The sequence below is a fragment of the Cricetulus griseus genome, chromosome 2 (genome assembly GCF_003668045.3).
Source record: "Cricetulus griseus strain 17A/GY chromosome 2, alternate assembly CriGri-PICRH-1.0, whole genome shotgun sequence".
Classification (NCBI taxonomy): Eukaryota; Metazoa; Chordata; class Mammalia; order Rodentia; family Cricetidae; genus Cricetulus; species Cricetulus griseus.
In genome coordinates this window covers 276092778-276117386 of record NC_048595.1, presented here as the reverse complement: position 1 = coordinate 276117386, position 24609 = coordinate 276092778, and the positions used below count along the sequence as shown (strand labels likewise).

The 24609-nt window shown below is 41.0% G+C and overlaps 1 protein-coding gene across 7 annotated transcripts in view; it reads right to left on the bottom strand.

Annotated features, from left to right (window-relative positions):
* Nucleotides 1-24609, bottom strand: part of Utrn (utrophin) — a 484152-nt gene that overhangs the window by 371567 nt on the left and 87976 nt on the right. For 4 of the 7 annotated variants that reach the window (XM_027402009.2, XM_027402008.2, XM_035440386.1 and 1 more), the window contains exon 3: nucleotides 1249-1310. The exons of the other annotated variants lie outside the window; for them this stretch is intronic. In XM_027402009.2, coding sequence (XP_027257810.1) covers nucleotides 1249-1310 — 62 coding nt within the window. The remainder of the gene's footprint in view (nucleotides 1-1248; nucleotides 1311-24609) is intronic. 7 annotated transcript variants of the gene reach the window in all.

The following is a 24609-nucleotide window of genomic DNA, read 5'->3' as shown; positions in this document are numbered from 1 at the left end:
CTTGACATTCTTCACTCATCTATCAAAGTCTGTTTTTACTTCCTTCACATTCTCAGAGGCCAGATAAATATCCTTCAACAAAAAGCTATAAAACCTAAGAAATGCTGCAGTCAAGTGATCAGCTATATATCTAGAGAAGTGCTGTTTTCTTTTCTTTTTAGAAGACAGGGTTTAACTATACTGTCCATCCTGACATCAAACTCTGAGTCCAAGTGATCCTCCTGCCTCAGCCTCCCAAGCATCATGTGCCACTGCACCTGACACGTGAGATGTGGGACAACTTCTGAACTGTAGCACTACTTAAAGTTACGTTAAAATAGCCTGACTTTTCCTCAGACAAATACCAGAGCATGTGACCCTGATCTTTACAACTTTAAATACAGAATATTTTCAAACACTACTTTTTGTTTGTTTGAGACAGGATCTCTCTGTGCAGCCTTGGCTATCCCGGAACTCACTCTGTAGACCAGGCTGGCCTGGAACTCAGAGATACCCCTGCCTCTGCCACCTCAGCACTGGGATTAAAGGTGGAGTGGGCTACCACACCTGGCTGGAACACTGCTTTTAATTATGAGGCTTCAAGAGCCCAGAGAGATTGTTAGTCAGATGAGAGCACTGGCAGCTCTTACACAGGACCCAGATCAGTTCCCAGCACCCATCCACACCATGGCTCACTGTCTATAACACCAGTCCTAGGGGACCAGATGCTCTCTTCTGACCTCTGAGGGTGCCAGCATGTACACAGTGCACATACATACATATAGGCAAAACATTTAAAAGGAAGGAACTTTCAAACTATTACAAAGACAACCAGAGAAATCTTTCTTCTTCAGCTTCCTATGGTAGAGTCCTACAATCAATCAACCCAAAGGCTTGTCCCCACACAAGACTTGGTGGGAGTGGGCGAGATCCACTTTCTATAACTATTGGCTGATCACATTTGGAACCAATGTGAAACTTATCACTTGACCAAGTTCTAACACCCCAAGCCCCCACCCCCAAAAAAGAAAGAAATCCTGAGCACTGTGCTGATTATGCTCCAATGGTTAGAAAGAGCGGATCTCTGAAGGATAATGCGTTTTAGCACATTCACAGGTAGAAAAACCTACCATCACTGCACAGGGCAGAAAGCCTACCTGGGTTTTAATGGTTAATCATGCTAAAGGAACTGGTCATCTTTTTCAACTACCTGGACACAAGTCAAGGAGGTGCTGACAGTGCACTAAAATCCATGTAAGTCTTGGTTACCTTTGAAAATCGGGCATTTATCCATTTGGTAAAGGTTTTCTTCTGGACGTCATTGTGTTCATCTGTGCAAGAGAAAGGGAAAAGGAGAAAAGGGTGAGTGTTTATATGGTTGGAGGATGTGATAAATACAAGCATCTCCTTCCTGGGGAGCTTAAAATAGATATTTATACAGCATGAGGAAAAGGACACAGCTGATAATGAACCAACAGATGGGGTCCCATGTCTATCTGAAATGAGACTCAGTCACCTCACCCAAGGGACCTAGCTGTCCCCACTAACCCCAGGTGGATCACACCCATTTATGAAATCCAGTCTTATACTGAACAATCCAGACCTTAATTCACAACTATACATGTAACGTTTTCAGTTGCATTTTAAGCATACTATCAAAGACAATAAGCATGTTAACATGTATGATGGTTGGTTGTAAATGTCAGTGTGCTGTACTTTAGGATCATTTAGGAAGACCGTCTCAATGAGGTTTGACCTGTGGGAATGTGGGTGGGTGGGGGGATTGTCTTGATTGTGCTAACTGAGGAGAATGGCATCATCCAGGTTGGGGTACTAGACTGTGTAAAATTGGAGACAGCAAACTGAACAGTAGACATGTGAGCATTAATTCTCTCTTTGCTCTTGAATGTGCATTTGTGCAGATATTTAATGCTCTTGCCTGGTGTAGCCTCATCTTGTCTGTGAACCTGTAACAGTGGCCACACCCCCTTTGGGCGTGGCTTCAAGTGCAGACCTAAGCTGAAAGATGGAAGTGTGAGGCATGCTCTTTCTGTCTCTGTCTGTCTGTCTGTCTGTCTGTCTCTCTCTCTCTCTCTGTCTCTCTCTCTCTCTCTGTCTCTCTCTCTCTCTCTCTCTCTCTCTCTCACACACACACACACACACACACACACACACACACACACACACACACACACGCAGATTGGATAGGAAGGGCAGAGACAGGCTGTGGAAGTTCTTTATTGTTCTGTGTAAGTGTTCCCCAATAAAACACCCATTTATCATTTATCTTGGGTCTAGTGAAATCATTACACCCATGCCTTCAGCCTGGATCCCCATAATAATGGACTGTAACCTGGAACTGTAAGTCAAATAGCGTAAGATGCAGCAGAGAGTGGCATCCAGCTTGGATTCCAGAGTGTTAACACCTAAGCTTTGAACTGCCTTTGTGATGCTGCCTTTTGTTACTGATACTGTTTAATTCTTTTCTGAGTTCTTCCTGAAGGGGTCAAGGCCTTTGCAAACTTGGTTGTGGAAGACTTGGTTGAGACTGAGAATTGCTTAGGCATTTGGCTCCTTCAAGGGACTCCAGGTGAGAGGTTTTGGTGTGCAGAAATAGACTTGCTAAGGTATGAATTTTATAACAATAAAAGGCCCTTTTGCAAAGCAACGGACAGTCAGTTCCCAAGCAGCTGGCTCCCCTGCTGCTGCTGAGACAAAATTCCTCCTGGAGTGACTCAAACTCTTCCATGGACCCGCACAAAACAGGACATGGACAAACCCTGTCAGGCAATGAAGTTAGGCCAGCACATCCACGCAAAAAGTGACACAATAAAAACTTAAGAGTTCATAATTATTCCTTCTTCACAGAAGTCCTACACCTTCTAAAACAAAAAAGAGTGTAAGATTTCTAGTCAGTTCTCTAACCCATTTTCCTGCCACTCCCCAGAAAATAATACCTACATGGAGTCATAGTGGTTTTAAAGTTTACAAATATTTTATTACTTAATTTTATTATGTTCAGCTATGTGTATATGTATGTCTTTGTGTGGATATGTGCATATGAGTTCATGGGGCAAGGAGTCCAGAAGAGGGCATCAGACCCTCTGAAGCTGGAGTTTCAGGGGATTATAGCCACCATGTAGGTGCTGGGAATTGAACTCCAGACTTCTACAAGAGCAGTATATGCTTTTTCTAGCCCACTAAACAAACATTTTTACAAACAGAGTAGAATTGTATATTTTTGGTTGTGAGCCTAGTCTTTAACGGCTGAGCCATCTCTCCAGCCCCATAGTAGAATTTTAAAACATTTTCAACTTTGGTTTTAGTTACAAATTCATTGTGCAAGGCAAACAAACTGCAAACAGCTAGAGAACCCCAAACTCCTTAAAAATGAACAGAGTGAATAAAGGGTGTAAGGAGATGACAACAGCAGCAGCAGCAAAAACACAGTGCATCAGGGACAAATCCATCACACACACTTCTATAACTTTGAGTCAATTATCATAGTGTCATCTAACCTCAAAGTCCTTGTCTGTAAGATAGAAATAAATATTAGCAATATTGTAAGGGTTTATACTGATAAGTGAAACTTTTCAACAAAGACTTGATGTGGTGGTTTGAATGAGAATGGTTGACACAGGCTTGTAGATTGAATACTTGGTCCCTAGTTCATGGAATGTTTTGGGAAGGATTATGGGGTGTGACTTTTAAGGAAGGTGTATAACAGGGAGACAGACTTTGAAGTTTCAAACGTCTATACCATTCCCAGTTAGCACTCCCCACCCCTCTCTCTCTCCGTCTCCCACTCTGCCTTCTGCCTTGGGCCTATGGGTCAGATGTAAGCTCTCAGCTACTGCTCCAGCAACCATGCCTGTTGTTTGACCCTGCCATGATGGCAATGGACTCTAACCCTCTGAAATTATGATCATCAAACTAAATGCTTTCTTTTATAAGTTTTGTCATAGTGTTTTGTCACAAAAGTAGAAAAGTAACTAAAATACCTGGTATTTAGTTTAGCAATTGTCACAATGATGGTATAACTATAAACATACAGGAAAACAACAATCCATTTTTATCACTGCCAATTATATCCCCTTCAACCAATCTCCAATCTTCTACTAAAACTAACAAAAGTCACTGTTGGTTGACCGTCTACCTACAAAGTATCATGTTAACTACCTGTAAGTAGTTCTGAAAGCTGTCTATATTTGGAGTAGTCTAGAAAGCTGTGGGTCCATTCAAGTGCCTGACATACTACCAGTACACAGCCAGGACACATCCATCCCATAGGAAGAACCCTGTGTGTTCTACCAGCCATGACCATACCACACATTCATCCTTTCCTTGGCCAATGAGAACCTTCTCATTAATCAATAAGACTACATCTAGTGCTACAGGTTAGGTAGGGAAGGTTCCCCCAAGAGGACCACATATTAAAACACTTCCTTCCCTTTGGCTGCATTGGGAGAGGTGGAAGGTTTAGCAGGGGGACTTTGTTGTAGGTCCTTGAGTCACTGGGGGAATGCCCTTGAGGGAGATTACAGGACACCCCCATGGCCACTTCTTCCTGTTCCTCCCTTGGCCTCCCAGTCATTTGCTCTGTCACTCTCCTGGCTATTGCCATATGGCATCGAAACTATAGGTCCAAAGTTATGGGTCTACTCAGTCATGGACTAGAATCTTCAGATCTGTGAGGCCAAATAAACTTTTTCTCCTATATGTTAACTATCTATTCTGGTTGATATTTTTGTGAATTTGGCACAAGCTACATTTATCTGGGAAGAGGAACCTCAATTGAGAAAATGCTTCCATCAGATTGGCCTATAGGCAAGTCTGTAGGGCAGTTTTTTGTTTAATGATTGATGTGTTAAAGACCAAACCACTACGGATAGTACCACCTTGGGCAGCTAGATATGGAGTATGTAAAAAAAACAAACTGAGCATGCCAATTAGCAGCATTCCCCCATGGCTTCTACTTTAGTTCCTAGTTCCTAGTTCCAGGTTCCTACCTTAAACTCCAGCCTTGGCTGCCCTCAATGGACTGTGACCCAGAACATATAAGTCAAAGTTGCTTTGTTCATGTCTTTATCTTTATTTCATAGTTACAGACAACTGGTGAACACATCATCTATGTGATAAATTTTTGTTCTAGTAACTTATGGAAGGTGTAGTGATTTGAATGAAAATGACCCCCAAAGGCTCATATGTTCGAATACTTAGTCCACAGTTGGTACAACTGTTGGGGAAGGATTTGGAGGTATGGCCTTGCTGGAGGAGGGTTTCAAAAGCCTGTACCATTCTTAGTTAGCTCTCAGTGCTTCAAGTTAGAAATTGGAATATAAGCCGTCAGGTACAACTCCAGCGCCATGCTGGCTTATTAACATGGTCCATACCATGATTGTCATGAATTCTAACCCCCTATAACTATGAGTCCCAGATTAAATGCCTTCTTTCATAAGTTGCTTTGGGCATGTGTTTTGTCATGGCAATAGAAAAGTAACTAAGACAGAAGGGTAATTTATAATTAAAAGGCCATTCCTGTGATAAATATAACAGCTCTAGAAAGAGAGTGTTAAGTTTACAAATCCATAAAGGAAACTGGAGACCAAACCCAAGGCACAAAGGAACAACATATAAAAGAAACTTCTGGATGTTAATGGTGCTGAAAGGTGACCTCCCTCTCAGAAAGGACAATGAAGACAGCCATCAGCCCTTATTTCAGCCTTATACATTATCTGATCAATGGCACATAGTCATTAACCAAGGAGACTTGCTTACACACACAGAATGTCCCAGCAGTTACCATAAAACCCCAGAAGGACAGAACTGACAATACAGCAAGAGCTCAATGCTATGTTGGATATAACTACCTGCAAACCCAACTATACAGAAGCCTGACTGAAAGGAATTTAGTTTTAAACACCTATATTTAGGGCACTCAAAAAAACCTGGTAACTTGTCCCATGATTCTAAAGAAGGTTTAGTTTTGTGAGTTTTGCTGTAACCACTCTCCTTTAATTCTATACAAAACTGAGAGATTTATAAAAAATGTTCACTTACTTTCATAATGTTCACACAATTTAAGAATCCTTGACACTGAAAGTGAAGAAAATACTAACAGAAACATAACTGCATTTTATTATTTAACATATTTCAAAGTTTTAACTTTCACAAACCTTTTAAGTCTAGAGATATGGCCCAGTGGTAGCAAATGTGCATAGCACAGCCAAGGCTCTGGTTCCAATCCCCAGATGGATAGGTGGTGGAGAATAATTAAAGTGTCTAATAACACACAGTTTTTCTCTATAGGTTTACCAAAAAGGAGTACCTACCACTTTATCTTTCCTCCCCAATTTGCTTTTTGGTCATGATGTTTCATCACAGCAATAGAAACCCTAAGATAGGTGTTAAGATAAAAGATATGAAATGTACTTCAGAAGAGAAATGGCAGAAAGGCGCAGACTCCATTGGTGCTGGTATTGTTGAAGGCAGACCGGCACCCACATTGCGCAGCTCACAACCACCTGTAACTCAAGCTTCAAGGGATCCAATGCCCTCTCCTGTACACACACACACACACACACACACACAGAGAGAGAGAGAGAGAGAGAGAGAGAGAGAGAGAGAGAGAGAGAGAGAGAGAGAGAGAGAGAGAGAGAGAGAGAGAGAGAGAGAGAGAGAGAGAGAGAGAGAGAGAAATATAAACCTTAGAAAAAAATGAGCAGTTTTGGTTTATTACAATTCTCATCACCAAACAAACCAATTGATTGGTTTAATCCCTCAAACGAATGTACGAGAACACAATATATCCCCGCATCTGATCAGACTGATTGAATACTGACTGAAGGAGTGAGAACAATGCATGCTGCTGATCCGCCTCCTCAACTTGTATTCCTTCAGGGTTCTGAACTTAAACCATGGTTTTCATTACACAGGAACTTAGAATTCTCTTCTGAGAGTGTTTGCTGTCTGAGCTAATCTCATCACTAGAGACCTTTCTCTATTAGGGGGAAAAGCACAGGTCTGAATTAGGAGAAGAAAAATGTGCTAAATCCCTTACTGCTGCTCTTCCAAATTCTTCTAAATATTTTGCTCTTCTTAAACCCTCCTGACATGCTCGTGTAAATCCAAGGGCCTTTGATGCTGCTTGGCCTAGACTTTCATTGCTGTGATCCAGAAGAAAGGCGGAGGAAAAAAAAAAACAAGAGCAGTAAAGTCTTCACTAGCTCAAATATCTTTTAATAGAACTTTGCAATGAGAGGCTAGGGAGATGGTAATCGCTAAAGTGCTATCCACAAAACAACCAGGATCTAAGTTCAGATCACCAGTACACCCGTAAAATATCAGACCATGGTTGTACGGATGCCTGTAATCCGGGGAAGCAGAGATGGGATTCCCAGGGGCTTGCTAGCCAGACAGTCAAGCTGAATTAGTTAAGTTCTGAATTCAGTGAAAACTCCTATCTCCCCCCAAAATGCCGTAGAAAGTGGTTGAAGAAGACACTCAACATTGACTCGCATCAAAAACATGTGTGTGCACAAAAATAAATAAATTGCACACACACACACACACACACACACACACATACACACCTGTATACATACATAAACACACACATACATACATATATACATACATACACATAGTAAAGCCATATTATTCCCCTGATATATCATTCTGAAGCAATTTAATAGTGACCAATTGGCTGCCACTAACATGAGTTCCACAAAATGCCAGCATTCAGAAAAGGAATGTGGACAATAAGAAATGTCTGGCTGGATGCTTTAGAACTTGGGCTGACTTTATTACAAACACAAATTTCATACTTCCTAGAAAGTAAGGATATTTACAGAAGCAATAAGAATGCTCAGCCTACACACACACACACACACACACACACACACACACACACACACACACACACTTACTTCCTCTTTCTCTGAGCTTTCCACCTGAGTGACCCTTCACACACCATGAACACTCCTTCTGCTACTCTCCTGCTTTCTGTGCTCTCTAAATAAAATCAAGTCATTTGTTCAAAGAATTTGCATTAAAATATCACAGGGAAATAATAAGTATTATCTAATAATCTGTAATATAGCATCAGTCTACAGACAAAGAACAAATCCACAGGAAACAAACCCCTCCCAATCTGGGTGATTTGAGACTCTCTGAACACACTCTCGGAGAAACAGTAAAAACAGACAAGTAAAAACCCTTGAAATTAAAAGCACAGCCTTCAAAAAGTGTAGCCTCACATACCTAAGTATATGAGATGGTGAAATGCAGAGCGTTTGTTGGGTGTCCAGTCAGAGCAATGAGAAACACAAAACAGTAGTTTTCCCTTTCTGGAGGTCTCAAGCTTAACTTGAAAGAATGTGTAAGATTTATGGGGACCTGACATTGCCTTAAACCCTCTCTCTAGAGGTACATTTTTGGAAAGAAAAAAATTCTTAAAGCTTTAAATATTGGGGGTAGGGTTCAGCTTAGTGGTAGAGTGCTTGTTAGAATCAGCAAGGCCCTAGAGACAATCTCTAACATGGGAAAAAAAAAAAAAAAAATATATATATATATATATATATATATATATATATATATATATATATATGACATTTATTGCAAGCATAGTAAGCATGATGCAAACACTTCACTTTGGAATTTTGTCCCAGGACTGAATTTTTTTTTTTTAAATCAATTGTGATGACATAGAATAACAAAAGGTTACTCAGGGAGGGTGAGTGACAGTGAGAAGTCACTGTCAAGGAAACCCCTAGAAACCTGATTTTTTTTTTTTTTTTAATGACTGGTGAGATTTAATTACCTCATGCAATAAAATTCCTATGAAATTGGAATTCTCTCGTTGCCTTTATTCTTATTAAGTAGGAGATCTCAAGGCAAAGTGACAGTTTTCATCAACAGATAATTCTAGATTTATGGAAAATCTGCAAATGAAAGTTTTAAAAATTTAACAGAAAACTCACGGTGATCTATTTACCTTCAGCCTTCATCATGAGTTCTGCTTGTCAACAACAAAAATATATCCTTACAAAACTCAGGCATTTACCAAACAGTCTCATTTCAACTGATTTATTTTTTTACTTTCCCCATATTGTGAGGGATCCTTTAAACTATCCATAAATTTATACAACAGCACAATAAGACTTTTTCAAAAATTCCACATCTCTGACAAAATCTTGGCTAGTTGAGCTTGGTGGTACAAGCCTGTCACTGTCACTAGGGAGGAATATGCAGAATAGGAGTAAGCTTGAAGCCACACTGGACCACCAAAAGAGGCTCTGTCTCCAAAATATAAAATTTTAAAAAAGAGAACAATACTGTCAGTAGCCAAATATCTCACTACATTTGTAAGGGGTAATATAATTTTCTACACATCTGATGTGCAAAACATTGTTTACATTTTTTTTCTACATTTATCATGTGTGGGGGGTGGTGGTGGTGGTGGTGGTGGTGGTGGTGGTGGTGGTGGTGGTGGTGGTGGTGGTGGTGGTGGTGTGTGTGTGTGTGTGTGTGTGTGTGTGTGTGTGTGTGTACATCAGTGCATCCATGCACATATGCAGGTTCTTCTCTCCATGCATCATGTAGGTCCCTGGATCAAACTTAGGCTGTATGGCTCAGCAACAAGCACTTTACCGGCCCAGCCCTCTCACCAGCCCAAAGTCTTTGAACAACACAATCACACCACTGTGCCAATCATGGTCCCCCTGCAACAATACCAGCACCAATGGAGTCTGCACCTTTCTGCCATTTCTCTTCTGAAGTACATATCAAATCTTTTGTCTTAACACCTGTCTTAGCCAGGGTTTCTATTTCTGTGATGAAACATCATGAATAAAAAGCAAATTGGGGAGGAAAGGGCTTACTTGGCTTATACTTCCACATCATGGTCCATCACTGAAAGGAACTCAAACAGGGCAGGAGCCTGGAGGCAGGAGTTGATGCAGAGGCCATGCAGAGGTGCTGCTTGCTGGCTTGCTCTTCATGTCTTGTTCAGCCTGCTTTCTTATAGAACTCACAACCACCAGCCCAGGGATGGCACCACCCACCATGGGCTCCCCCGCCACACACACACACACTGATCACTAATTGAGAAAATGCCTTCCAGCTGAATTTCATGGAGGCATTTTCTCAACTAAGGCTCCTTCCTGATGACTCAAGCTTATGTCAAGTTGCCACACAAAGCCAGCCAATACAACACCCCTGCATAATATCTATCATATACATTAGGAGATCTCAGTATGCAAAGCACAATGTTACATGTCTGTTAATTTAAGTCACAGGCTTGTATTCGAGAATCTCTCAAGGAGTTCCCACATTTTTAAGTTGACAACTAATATTTGTTATGAATTTGAATAGGCAAAAATGTAATTTCTAGCTGCAGTTCTTTTCTCATTCAAATAATAGAGGAGACTCTTCTAATCCCTAACTGACAAGACTACTCCTCCCTGTCAAACTAATCAGCTGCATCACACGTAAATCTCTGGCAAGAGAAGGCTGATTTTAGTTTTCTATTTAAAAATCTCATTGATATATGTCTCCACAGGGAATAGCTCATTTCGGAATCCTCTCTCCCAGACACATAGGTGGGTGGATGGATGGGTGGGTAGATGGGTGGATGGGTAGGTGAAAGGATGATGGGTGAATGGATGGGAGGGTGGATAGGTGGATGGGTAGGCAGATGGATGATGGGTGAGTGGATGGGGTAGATGGGTGGATGTGTAGGTGGATGGATAGTAGATGAGTGGATGGGTGGGTAGGGGGGTGGATGTGTAGGTGGATGGATGATGGATGGGTAGGTGGGTAGATGAGTGGATGGGTAGGTAGGTGGGTGGATCATGGATGAGTGGGCGGGTAGATGGATCATGGATGAATGGGTGGGTGGGTAGATGGGTAGGTGAGTAGGTAAGTAGATGGGTAGATGAAAGGTGGCTGGGTATAGAGCCTTCCCCAGGATGTAATAAGGCACTGGGAAACTGAATGATTTTTAAGGAAGTGTTTTGAATTTTGTTTGCATTGAGTGCCTGGCAGCAGTGCACCACAGTGTGAACAGGGAATGGTGGGAGATAAGCTATTCTATCAGAAACCAGACAGGGGACAATGAAAGGTAGACAAAGAGAAGGAAAGCATCTAAGATGTGCTTCGGATACCACCAGTAGAGGGTTCATGGTCACAGAGGACAGAGTCCAGAAAGACTTTAGCATGTCATAGTTGTTCTAATCTAGCATAAAAGCTACCAGAGCAGATACCACAAAGGAATTCATTGAGCTGTTGTCACCATCATCAGCGGGAACTTTGCTAAGAAAGCTAATGAATGGGAGAAATGTGTTCTTACTGCAATTTCAAATGAGCAAAGTTAGACTGTTAGAAATAGTCTCATGTTGAAAAATTTAGTGTTCATCCATGAACACAAATTGGCCAAAACATATTTCCTAGGCATCCTATACTATTATTTAAAACAAAACTAATTCCTTCAGTCTAGAAGATAAATCCATGAGGGTCCTATCACTAGCTGCCAGAGTTCTAGGTATCTGATGTTGATTATATGACCATAAATCCTATTCCCAAAAGTGTGCTGTCCAAAGAAATGTCACACAAGTAGCACTATAGTGTTTGGGGCTTTGTTTTGATTTTGGTTTTCTGGAGATGTTAGGAATTGAACATACAACCTCATCATATAGTCAAGACAAGGACTCTACCAATGAGCTATATCCCCAGCCCTCTTTTCATACTGTTTATTTTGAGACAGAGTTTCACTAGTTGCTAAGGCTGGTCTTGGAGTCACAGTATAATCTAGGCTGGTCTTGAACATGTGATCCTCCAGTCTCAGCTTGAAAAGTAGCTGGAATTAAAGGCCTGTACCACCAAGCCTGCCTTGACATATATACTTTTAAAATCTCTGCTAGAAACATTTTGAAAATAAGTCAAGTTCATTTTAGTATATGTGCCATTTGGAGGTTCATTTTTTTCACTCACCTCACTATATCTAAAACATTATTTCTGCATATACTCAATATTTTATGGTATACTGCTGTCTAACACTTTCCTCACTCTAAGACTTTGTGATCCAATGTATATATTATTTCAAGTACCGTCTGAATCTGGACAAGCCACGGAGCAGGTACCCAGCAGTCAGTGCTGCAGAAGGTCAGCTCAGCTCTAGAATATCTTTGCATTTACTGTAACTAAAGCCTTCGTGTCCTTCAAAAGGACAGAGAGAAACAGCTTATCTCTCCTGCTAACCAGGCTGTCTGACTGCTAAGGAGCTCCGGGATGATATTGATTGTTTGGAGAATGCCAGCATTCATGGCAGCATTTTATCTAATACTTGCCTCCATTTTAACCCTGAGAGGATCGGTACTCCTATACCTCTTTTTCAGGCATTTTGAGCTAATATTGTCAGCCAAAAGTACAATAAAATTTACAGCATAATGATTATTTGGCTTAAATCATTTTATAGTAATTGAATAAACAAGAGAAACTTCAGTGATCAGTGAAAGTCTAGTCTCCTACTCAGTTAATGGCAGTTAGCTGTACACCCAGTTTGTGGTAAAGACTATACAAAAAGACATACAATGAAATTTATTGAGTATCTTGTTGCTGTTCTATTGTTGTAAAGAAACACCATGACTAAGGCAACTCTTTTATAAAGAAAGCATTTAATTGGGAGCTTGCTTACAGTTTCAGAGGATTAATCCTCCATTGTCATCATAGTTGGGAGAGTAGTGGCACACTGGCAGACATGCTACTGGAGAAGTAGCTGAGAGGTAAATCCGATTCACAGGCAGAGAGAAAGACACTGGGTCTAGCATGGGGGCTTTAGAAACCTCAAAACTCACCTCTAGCAGCATACTTGTTCCAACAAGGCCACACCCCCAGGTCCCTCCCCATCAGTTCCACTCACTGGTGACCAATCATTCAAACATGTGAGCCTATGGGAACTGTTTTCAAACCACTACACGGAGTGTCTACTATACATGATTCCCAAAACAAGCACCTATGTAGCATTTTCAAGAAGGTAGAGTTTTTGGACTTGAGCTCAGTCAGGAAGAATTTTTCTACATGTGGTAGAAAAAAATGAGGACCTGAGTTCAATTCCCCAAAATCCACGTAAAAAATTCAAGCACAATGGTGCACACTTGTGATCCCAACATGAAAGAGGCAGAGGCAGGTAGGACCATGGGGCTGGTTGGCCAGCCTGGTTGAAAAGCTCCAGTTCTCATAAAAACAAAGTGGACAGCTCCTGAGGAATGTGCACACACACATGTGCATTCACAGACATACACGAAGAAGGTATTGTTATTACTGACAAAAAGGGATAAGACAATTATTGAAAAAATAGGCTATTTTAACCAATATGATAGGTAGAGATATATTCAGGAGTATATAGGAAAGTTATTTCTTGATGCTTCGAGGAAGGAATTGGAGAATAATTCAAGGAATAACTTGCATTTGATCCAGGCCCTAAGATGTGAAAAAATAATTACTGATTGAGGCATGTGAAGTGATCAGAACAAGCATTTGCGAAGATGTGAATGGCCACAGGTAAGTCCTAACAAATGGAAGTGGACGAATCAGAGTATTATAAACCATTTGCTTTCACTGTGCAAGCACATGCCATGATCTAAGGGAGCTTTAGTGAAACTGATAGAAAAAAGTGGATTCAGAACCATCCATGATAGACCTCTGAAGCCTTCAGGGCTCAGGAGAAAAGGGATAAGAAAGGGGGAGATGGACACAATAAAAACTGAAGCTTTGAGGTATAGTTTTTCTCCCCTTAAACATTGCATACATGCATGACTACAAAGCCAAGAATTAAAATACCACTGTATTTTTAAGAAGACTCTAATTCTCATACTCAATTGTTCAAATTTCTATATTTTCTCAGTTCTAAAAAAAATTACATACTATAACATCTCAAGGTGTTCACCCTATAAAAATTATGTGTTCTTCCACTTCCAGCTTGACTAGTATTTAAGAGTAGTTGGTGGCCATGAAACAAACAAGCCTGAGAAGTCTGCCTGTCTACATTGATGGGGGATGGTGAGACTAAGATGGCCCATTTGCATCTGTAATTACAGGCAGGTAGGTTCTAGATGGTAGGGAGATACTTAGATGCCAATGGGTAATGAGACGGGCCCCTGCAGAAGCAAAAAAAGAGTATTAGAAAGCAAAAGACAGGGGCTGGAGAGATGGCTCAGTGGTTAAGAGCATGGGCTGGATTCAATTCCTAGCACCCACAGGGTAGCACACAACTGTCATAACTCCAATTCTAGAGGATCCAACACCCTCACACAGACATACTTGCAGGCAAAACATCTGTGATAGTTTGAAAGACAATGGGCTCTAAAGGGAGTGGCACTATTAGGAGGTGTGGCCTTGTTGGAGTAGGCGTGGTCTTTATGGAGGAAGTTTGTTACTGTGGAGGCAACTTTGAGGTCTCATATATGCTCAAGTCATGCCCAGTGAGTCAGTTCACTTCCTGCATGATGTAGAATTCTCAGCTTCTTCTCCAGCACCATGTCTTCATGCATACCACCATGTCCCGCTATGATGATAATGGAGTAAACCCCTGAAAATGTAAGTCACCCCAATTAAATGATTTTCCTTTTGAGTTGCCATGGTCATCGTGTCCCTTCAGAGCAATAGAAACCAAACCCTAAGACAACATCAATGCACATAAAAATCAATCAATAAATAAATTAATTAAAAGAAAGGAAAAAAGAAAACAAAAGACGGCCCTACCCTGTTTTATAGGGAAGCTCACATATTTGTTGAACAGGAACTCACCAGATTAAACTGCTTATATTTGCACCTATTTTTCCTGTGGGATTTACAGTTCAATCTGAAGAGGTAAGTAGATGTAAAACAACTGTGCCTACTGAAGGCATATATTCCCCAGTCAACTCAGTAGAGAAACATTGTGCAAGATGGGATCAAATCACTCAACATGCACCATTAGCAATAAACGAGTACTAACAGACAAAATGACAGGGTATTGGTTACTTACAAAGATGGAGAAAACAAAAAAAGTTATATACAAGAAATGCCACACAGCACAGTAGAGTTGTACTTCTCCCCTCCCTCTCCCTGTTGTCCCTACTACCTCCAGATAACCCTCCCCTTTAACAGCTGCAACACTCAGGGAGAACAGGCCCTGCACCTCATCTGAGCAGCCCAATAGAACCAACCCTGTTAAGAGAAGTGTGGGTGAACCAGAACCAAAGCGGTGAGTGTGGGAGAGCTGTCCCCAGTACTTTGTCATGCAGGAAGCTGACCGCCCACACACACAACCAGCTACAGCTCTTGAGTAAGTGGACCCTGCACCTTGCCTGGGCAGCACAATAGAGCTGACCCTACCGACTAGACTGTGGGTAAACCACCCCAAGAACATGAGCATGGAAGATCTGGCCCAGCCTTCATCTGCCATATGGTGGTGTGGGCAAGGGAGAAATGCCCAGCCAACCCCTGGCTGCCTGTGACAGGCTGAAGAGCTGGCCCTGATGTCATAATAGCAGGAGAGCTGTCCCTGCCCCTCTCACCAGCTCAAACACTTGGGACAGTGACCCCACTGGGCAACACAGTGAGAGAGCCGACCCTGAGGATGTGAAGGTGGGAGAACTGGCCCCGCCCCTTGCTCCTTGCTGCCAGGGGTGAACTAGCAAGGGCAATGCTGGAGAGCTCACCCTGGTGGTGAAGACAAGGCAGAGCTGGTGGGCTGACCAACTCTGCAACTACCCAGGCCCAGAACCAGGGTTATGAGTTGGCCCACCCAAACCTCCATCCCATCTGTGATCTTCTGGAGCAGGTGACAGGACTAGTCCTGCAGACCCTAAGCTGCAGGATCTCTATTACACAGGGCAACAATGGGATATCCAAGAGGAGTCCCAGTGAGGGCACAGCATTGATAGTGTATCAGAAACCAGACCAATGACTCTGTAATGAAACTTGCAAGTAAAGAGATACAGAGACAAGGGTTTACTGTGTGACTCACTGTGTCACACTACAGATTCCATGACTAAATTTTTCCTTCATTTTTTTGTTTTTTTTTCCTCAAATTTAATTTTATTTTATTGGGGGGGGCGGTATTTGCAGGCCAGAGGGTAGATGCAAAGGGACAGGAAGTGAATGGGATCAAGATGCATGATGTGAAAGACACAGAATACATTTTAAAAAGTTTAAAAAATTTAAGTAGAAATTTAAAAATAATTCAAAATAAAAAAGAAAGAAAGAAAGAAAGAAAGAAAGAAAGAAAGAAAGAAATGCCATGAACAAATCACAGCCAGCCCTCAGACTTTCTCAAAGACAAAAGAGTTTATTACTCTGAGGGACAATGAGATATGTTTGTCATTTGTTCACATACTTTAATGACACACCACCTGCTACAAACAGACTTAAATTTTTATATGTGGCCTGATATATATTTTCCATAAAATATATGCCAAAAATATATTTGGCATAATGCCATAAATATGATGCCATAAATATGCAGATGGATTGGTAAGATGACTTGGAGGGTAAAGGCCCTTCCTTTGCAAGCCTGATGACCTGAGTTCAGCCCCTGGAACCCTTCTTTCTAAAGGTGGAACGAAAGAATCCACTCCACAAAATTGTCCTCAACCCTCCACACATGGTGCATGTTATTATTAGAAGAACCATTTTAACCATTAGAATTTCAAAACAGCAAGTCCAATAAAATGCAATCTTTTGTCCAAGATAAACATTTATAAGAATCAAGAGTAAGTGTCAGGGAGAAACACTGTTCCCCCTCCAAAAGTCAAGGGGAGAAGATGAATGTCTTCCCATGGATCTTCTTGAGAAAGCAGCCCGCATAACATAGAGCCCTGCGCTTTAAGGGGGCAGCACACAATGAGATGTAAAGCACTCACAGGAACTACAAAAATCTTTCTTTTTAACTTGAAAAGCATATTCTGATAGGATTGGGCAAGGACAAAATAAAATCCATAGTGCAGGCAAACATTCATCCCACTTCAAAGTCAAATCATTTCCCTAAAGTGCTGATATTTATATATTATCCTTTATGTCACTGTCACAAATTAGAGCTCTCAGCTAGGGTTCTATCTCAGTCGGTACAGTGCTTGTCTAGCATGAGTAAAGACCTGAGTTCAATCCCCCAAGGCCACATAAACAGGGCAAGTCTGTAATCCCACACAAAAGATGAGACAGGAAGATTGTTGCAAGTTAGAGGCCAGCACAAGCTAAACTGCAAGACCCTGTCTCGAAAAAACTAAATACATTAAAAAAAAAAAAAAGTATAGGGGCTGGAGAGGTGGCTCACTAGTTAATAGCACTGGCTGCTCTTCCAGAGGACCCAGGTTTTATTCCCAGCACCCTCAAGGTAACTCACAACTCTCTCTAACCCCTCTTCTAGAGGATCCAGTGTCTTCTTCTGGCCTCCGAACACATTAGGCAGTCATATGGTGTATAGACACACACATGGAGACACAACCCATAATATTATAAATTTAGTCTATACTAGTGATTCTCAATGCCTTCGGGAGTCGAATGACCCTTTCACAGGAGTCACCTAAAACCATCAGAAAAATCAGATATTTACATCACGATTCAGAGCAGCAGCAATATTACAGTTATGAAATAGCAATGAAAACAATTTTATGGTTGGGGTTGGAGCATTAGGAAGGTTGAGAACCACTAGCTTATACCATCACAGAGAATAGCAAATTTGATAACTGTTTTCAGCAAGGGATAGCTCTTTCTCCCCCCATCCTCCCCACCCAAACATGCCTCTCTAAAGCATCCAAAAGTTCAGCTTTGTTGCATAGTTGAAAATGAGTAAGCCTTGTTTCATGCTTGCATTCTGAAATGTGGGATTTTTTTTTTTTTTTTTTTTTTTTTTTTTTTTTTGAGACAGGGTTTCTCTGTATTGCTTTGGAGCCTTGTCCTGGAATTCGATCTGTAGACTGGGCTGGTCTCCAACTCACAGAGATCCGCCTGCCTCTGCCTCTTGGGAACTGTGATTAAAGGTGTGCGCTACCAACCAGGCTCGAAATATGTGACCTTATAGACAACAGTCATATGAAATTTTCACGTCCATCTTCTTAGACTGAAGAAGCCTAACCATTTGAGTCCATTTTACAAAAGCAACAAAAGCATTTGCTCTAGGGCTGGGGTTTCCTTCAAAACACTTTCACTGTTAAAGCATTTATGCAAGAGAGCGGAACCTCAGTCAGCCATCCAGGCACACAGCAACATGGCTGTTCAAAGGGCAGAAATGTCCAGTCTCTTTTCCCATTTCCTTCCTGGTTAAACGCCAGAGACCCATGTCCTGCACCACAGCAGAACACTACAACCTCTTTATTCTCTTCCTTACTTGATCTCATAGATTGTATCAAATACGATTCAAATATGATTCATAATGAAAATGTTTTTCTCACTCGCATAAGTGACTGTAGCAAAAAGATTTGGATAGATAATCCTTCATTAGAATTTTAGCACTTTCTGATAGATAAGGGTGAACCAACCAACATGACTATAGGGCTTCAATAAGGTGGCGCATAGCATGCTGGGTTACATAACACAGCCCAGTCTCAAAAGTGCAAACAACAATGGCAACAGCAACCCCAAAAGGTGTCAGAAATACAGGAAACGAATGAAAGCAGACTCTCCGGTTTTACACACTCATGCTCACAAAGGTACTTACTTTTCGTGATAGCAAAGGGATCAAACCAACAAGTCCATCAATAGAACTAGCAGAACATAAACTATACAGTCTTAACAAGGAATATGCTATGATATACATTCCTAGATTACACAGGGATGAACACTTAGGTCATCAATAGCAAGTGGCCTATGCCCAGTCACATAAACACAGCTGTCCTGTAAACCCACAATCAAAGGAATCACATTTCTAGAGACAAAAAAATGGAATGGTAGTTTCCAGGGGCTGGTGGAAGTGTTGTGCATGGAGTTAATTGTTCAATGGGTATAGAATTTAAGCCTTGCCATATTAAAGAGTCTGGAGAAAGATGGTGGTAAGAGTTGCACATTGCAATATGAGTATATACTTAAAAGGGTGAGTGTTATGGACATTTTACCAAAATAAAAAAAAATGGGGGAAAGCACATGCAATAAATATTTTTCATTGCTATTTCAGTATGATTTGTTTGACTTGGTTTGGTTTGGTATCTGTTTTCTGAGACAGAAGAATCTCATTCAGTAGTTGAAGCTAACCTAGAACGCATTATGTAGCCCAGGCTAGCTTCAAACTCACGATAATTCTCCTACCACAGCCTCTTGAGTAATGGGTTTATAGATGTGGAGACAGCACACCAAGCTTGGTATGATTTTTAAAATATTTCTGTTCATTATTTTAATAATGTATCTGTGGGGGGTGGGTATGTGCACATGAGTACAGCACATTTTGCTCAAGAGGAACACATCTGTACAAGGTAATTGTAGTGGACAGCACTTTCTATTTCTCATTTAAGAGATGGCTCTTGGTTTTTGCCCCTCCAGCAAGGTCAATGGTTAAAACACCCTCCTGTCCTTGCAAGCAGGGATAGCTCCCTGGAAGCTCTGGCCAGAGGCAGACAGAAATGGAGTGGCAGCCAAGAGGGCTACTATTTCCCTTATGACAGTAAGAACTGAGTGACACTGAACATCATGCTGTTGGCCTTCCTTTTTTTCATCCAAGAAGACAGAAACAGCCAGGTCCCTAAGCAAGTAGGCAGTCCTGGCATTCCTATCTATAGACTGAATTTGATTAGAGAAAAATTAATTCTTCTTAAATAAAGACAACAACAACAACAAAAAAAAAAAACAGAGAACTTCTCTTGCTTCCTACTAAACTCAATCATAATGCCACTGAGGTCAATTCAAAGGAAGACAATCAGGAACACTTCTGGAGTACAAGATGAAGTGAGGACACTCTCCCTCTCTAAAACGGACATTAATAAGAATGAAATGTAACAGCCCATGTGACATGTCCTTCATATTGATTAAAGCAATACAAAAAAGACAAAGAATTGAAATAATGAGATGAATCCATTGTCTAGGGAGTCAGAGGCTCACTCCACAAATCATGTCTTCTCATACCAAAGCTAATGTTTGGTAGCCACTTACCACACGCCAAATTCTGGAGTGCACACCTCATACACATCCCCATTTCACCTTAACCATCTTCTAACAAAGAACCTATATTCCTAACAACTTTAGGAACTGGGCTTTAAAGGACTTTTTAGCTATTTATTTGTGGGTGTGCTTGTAAGTTTGCATGTTCCTGTAAGAATGTAGCACACATGTATACATGCATACACACATATATGCACCTGTGTGTACATGGAAGCCAGAAGAGAATTACCTTAGTGTTATAATCACAGCTGTGCATGGATGCTGAGATCTGAACCTGTCTCTGAGACTGCAAAGCAAGTGTTCTTAACCACTGAGCCATCTCTCCAGGTCCAGGGACTGTTTGTGTGTTTGTTTGCTTTTAATATTTTTAGGTTAATTTACTTTATATGTACGAATGCTTTGTCTGCATGCATGTGTGTGCACCATGTGCATGCCTCAAACCTGATGATGTCAGAAGAGGGCATCGGATGCCCTGGAACTGAAGTTATTGATGATTGTCAGCCAGTATATGAGTGCTAGAAACAGAACCCAGGTCTGCTGCAAACCGAGCCATTTCTCCAGCCCCAGAAATTGTGTTTTGATACCTTGCAGGCATATCTAACTTGGAACCAAACCCAAATCTACAAACTACTTATGATATACCAAGAAGTTTTTTTTTTTTCTTTTTCTTTGTGTGTGTGACAGTATATATACTTCTCAAGCATAAACTTTATAGATGACAACATGTCACCATGTCAAAGCTTGAACAAAAACTTGCATGCTTTCAACCTACCTGCTCTGATTTTCCTCCTATATACAAGGGAAAGAAAAAGGCAAACTCCCAACAATAGCTATGAGAATAAATTCTAATATAATCTGCATGCATGTAAGGGTTAATTATAAATAAAATTTGTCACCATCTGCTAAAGGATAGTGTACTACAGATTCCCAAATTCAGTGAACATCAGTATTCCATAAAGAATTTTCTTAAAATCAAAGTTCAGGCTTGACTTAGGTAGGACCCAGTCAAGCAGATATGTGGGAATAGTCACTGAGAATGCCAACCACTGTATTCTCAAGGCACTATGAGCTGCCACATCGTTACCCCAAGTGATAAGAGCATTCGTCTTCCTAAGTCAAACAGCAAGACAGCCTTTATCCCACACAACGCTGCCACACCTAACCCTACTAACATATCCTCATGAGGACATTGAGAGCATCTCTACAGCTCTAGTGAAACTGCTTCTTGGGGCAGCAGCCATCTCTTCTTCTCACTCTGGGTGCAGTTAAATGAGCTGTCCAAGGAAGTCACTGAGCTGCTTCCTATGAACACCAATGCTAATGCATCAGCTGGCTTAGCAACTCCAAAGCCCAGAGCCAAGTTTCACACTGTATATTTCCTCGATCAAATTTTAAAGATCAGTATTATCATTTCATTTTGATTTGCAAATCTATCTGAAAACATATTACACAGCTAACCATATTTACGAAGATTTACCCAAACAAAATGAAAATGCAAACTATTTTCTCAAACTATTTTCTCTTCCCTGTAAGAGGAAATCAATATAAATTATTTGCGTAGCTTTCCAGATATTTTTGCCTATTTTCTTCTTTACAAAAATGAAAGATAGTAAATATAACCTTTATTCAAAAACCTTATGAACAAGCCTTCCATTATAGTTGTATTCTTTAATAATATCATTTCTAAAGCATCATTCATATTTTATTGCCTGGAAATTAATGTATTCACCAGTACCCCTATCTAGCTATTTCTCCTCTCTCTCTCTCTCTCTCTCTCTCTCCCTCTCTCTTCTCTCTCTCCTCCGTGTGTGTGTGTGTGTGTGTGTGTGTGTGTGTGTATGTGTGTAGAGTGTGTAGGGCTTTGGGGGCTTTGTTTGGTTTTATTTTTGAGATAGGGTCTTTCTCTGTAGCCCAGGTTAGATAGAACTTTCTCTGCACTCTCCTTATGAGACAGAAAGCAATTCCTGAGTTTAGCAATCATGAACTCTCTCTGTAGACTTCCATCTGCCAGAGCTGACCCCTACCACAGGCCAGGAACCTGAAGGTCAGGTCCATGTTCACCTTCCAGAGATTTTAGTGTACCCTGTCACCCATTTGACTGGGAACTGCGGAGCAACATATACACAGAAAGACAGTCTATTTCCCCTCAGCTTCCATACCCCACCACTATTCCTCTTATTAGCTCCTGGGCCTCTATGAACTTGAACTCTCAGGGCTTTCTTCCCATCTTATATTTTGCTGTCATATGCATTTGTATATATATATGCATGTGTTCTCCTGTTTATGTCTGCTATCACTTTATTTTATGCAAATTATAGTCTTTAGAGAATGGAAGTTCCTTTAACCATACAGACCAAGCACCTTCCTGACATTGCCACTGAAGTATAGCATAGACTTGTATTAACACATTGAAAACAGATGTTCTCTCAAATCCTCCTGTCCACCTTCCCTTATTCAGTTCTTCATGCCTGGACCCTGGATCCTTGACTGTGCTTCCTTCTAATATCACAATCTAATGTCCCTAGCCCTAAGCATGGTCTAAATCGATGCACACCTCTTCTGTTACTTCCTATGATGCTTAGTTTTAATTGCCAACTTGACACAGTCTAGAATCACCTGGAAAGACAGTGTCAATTCGAGAGACTGTGGTGCTCAGGTCCGCCTGTGGGCTTGTCCATAAGGGATTACCTTGATTATATTAATTGATATCAGACGACCCACTGTGGATGGCATTATTCCCTAGTCTATGATATTGAACTATATGAAAGCATGCCAAGTAAGCTGAGCATAAGCTTGCTTTAACTCCATCCTCTCTGTTCTGGCTTTCATTGGGGGAGGGAGGACAGCACATTTTATCACAGCAACAGGAGACAAAACTAAGACATCCATTGTCCCAAGCTATTGCCATTTCTCACCTCCATCCTAAAGCCAACAACCTTCTAGCACTGTTTCCTAAATTCTATTCTTGTTCCTCTCAGATTCATTTTCTAAAGAGCAGCTGGCTGGACAGTAAAATTTGCAACAACAAAATTAACACAACTAACATGGCAGAGGGACCCAGCCTTTCCTGCCCCAGATATCTACTCATTTTGATCTGCCTCCTACACTCGTCTTCACCCCATGCTTACCCTCTCTGGACATTTTAATCAAGACTTCAAATGTCATTCACATGCCTTTCCTCAAAAAAGATTCTAGACTCCATCCTGGTTTTGTTTGTCTTGTACTCTAGCACTTACCTTAGGTTGAAAACATTGATTAAGATAAGTTCATGAGGTCAGGAAATGTCTAATTTGAAGACCTTAATAGGTATAGTTCCCAATACAGATTGTCAGTCAAACTTAGTGACTGAGTGTATTTAGTGAGTTCTGTAAGTCTAAATGAACTACATTTACCAAACTTACATCTCAACTGCTAATATAGATACTTCGATAAAAAGAGCATGAATCCATTATACAAATTATGCTTTCATATTCGTACAAATATTTTAAACCATAAATGTCAAGACGACCTGCTGACTTTCTTTCTCATTCCATCTATTCATATGTTTGAAGATCCTTTTTCATTATTGACGAAGATAAACATCTGACTCCTAGCAACATTCAAAGCAAGAAAATCAGGTATAAAAACAGTCCCTAACGGCAGGCCAGAAGAGCAGTTCGAAAGCCCATTAGGAAATGGCATCGACCCCTGATTGATCTAAATAGGAACATTTTATTCTAGCTTTCAGAGTTTTCATGAATCATCATTTCCCACTCCAAAGCCTGCTGTTTATAAATGCAGGGAGGATCCTAATTCAGGACAAGATTATTCTGTGATGAAGAAATTGGAGACCAGTTAGTGGGAGAACCAAGAAATACTAATAAGGGCAAGCCAAAACAGAGCACTAGGCAGTGGTGCCTCATCTCTCCAGCTTCCAGGAACAACTATGCCTGCTTGTCACCACAGAATATGGCTATGGGGGTAGATGCTGTGGCTTGTGGGGCCACACAGAGGCAGTATCCCCTTAATTACCAGAGCAACACAACTACCAAGAAGAGAAACAGCATGGCTCCCAGGATGGAAGTCACTGAAACCACCCACACTTCCATCTTCCCACACTACAGACACCAAGATCCAAGTGCTTCACACTCGCCACCCTCAATTTCAGTACATACATGTCCTCAAGTCTACAAGCCAAATCATAAAGTTAGACAATTTTTACTTTGGTAAATTCTTCAGAAAAAATTTGTTCGTTTGTTTATTATTTGGGATTTTTGAGACAGGGTCTCCAGTAGCCCAGGGTGACTCAAGCGTGAAATGCAGCTGATGGCCTTGAACTCCTGATTATCCTGCCTTCATCTCCAATGTGGCACCAGACACAGCTAAAAGTGAGACCTTAATTTAAAAAGTGAACCACAGCAAATTTATAGCAGTTGCATATGAAATTCCTTAATGTCTACATTACCAGTGTTTCACTGAAACCTCTTAATGCTGAATGATACAAAAAAAAAAAAAACAAATGCT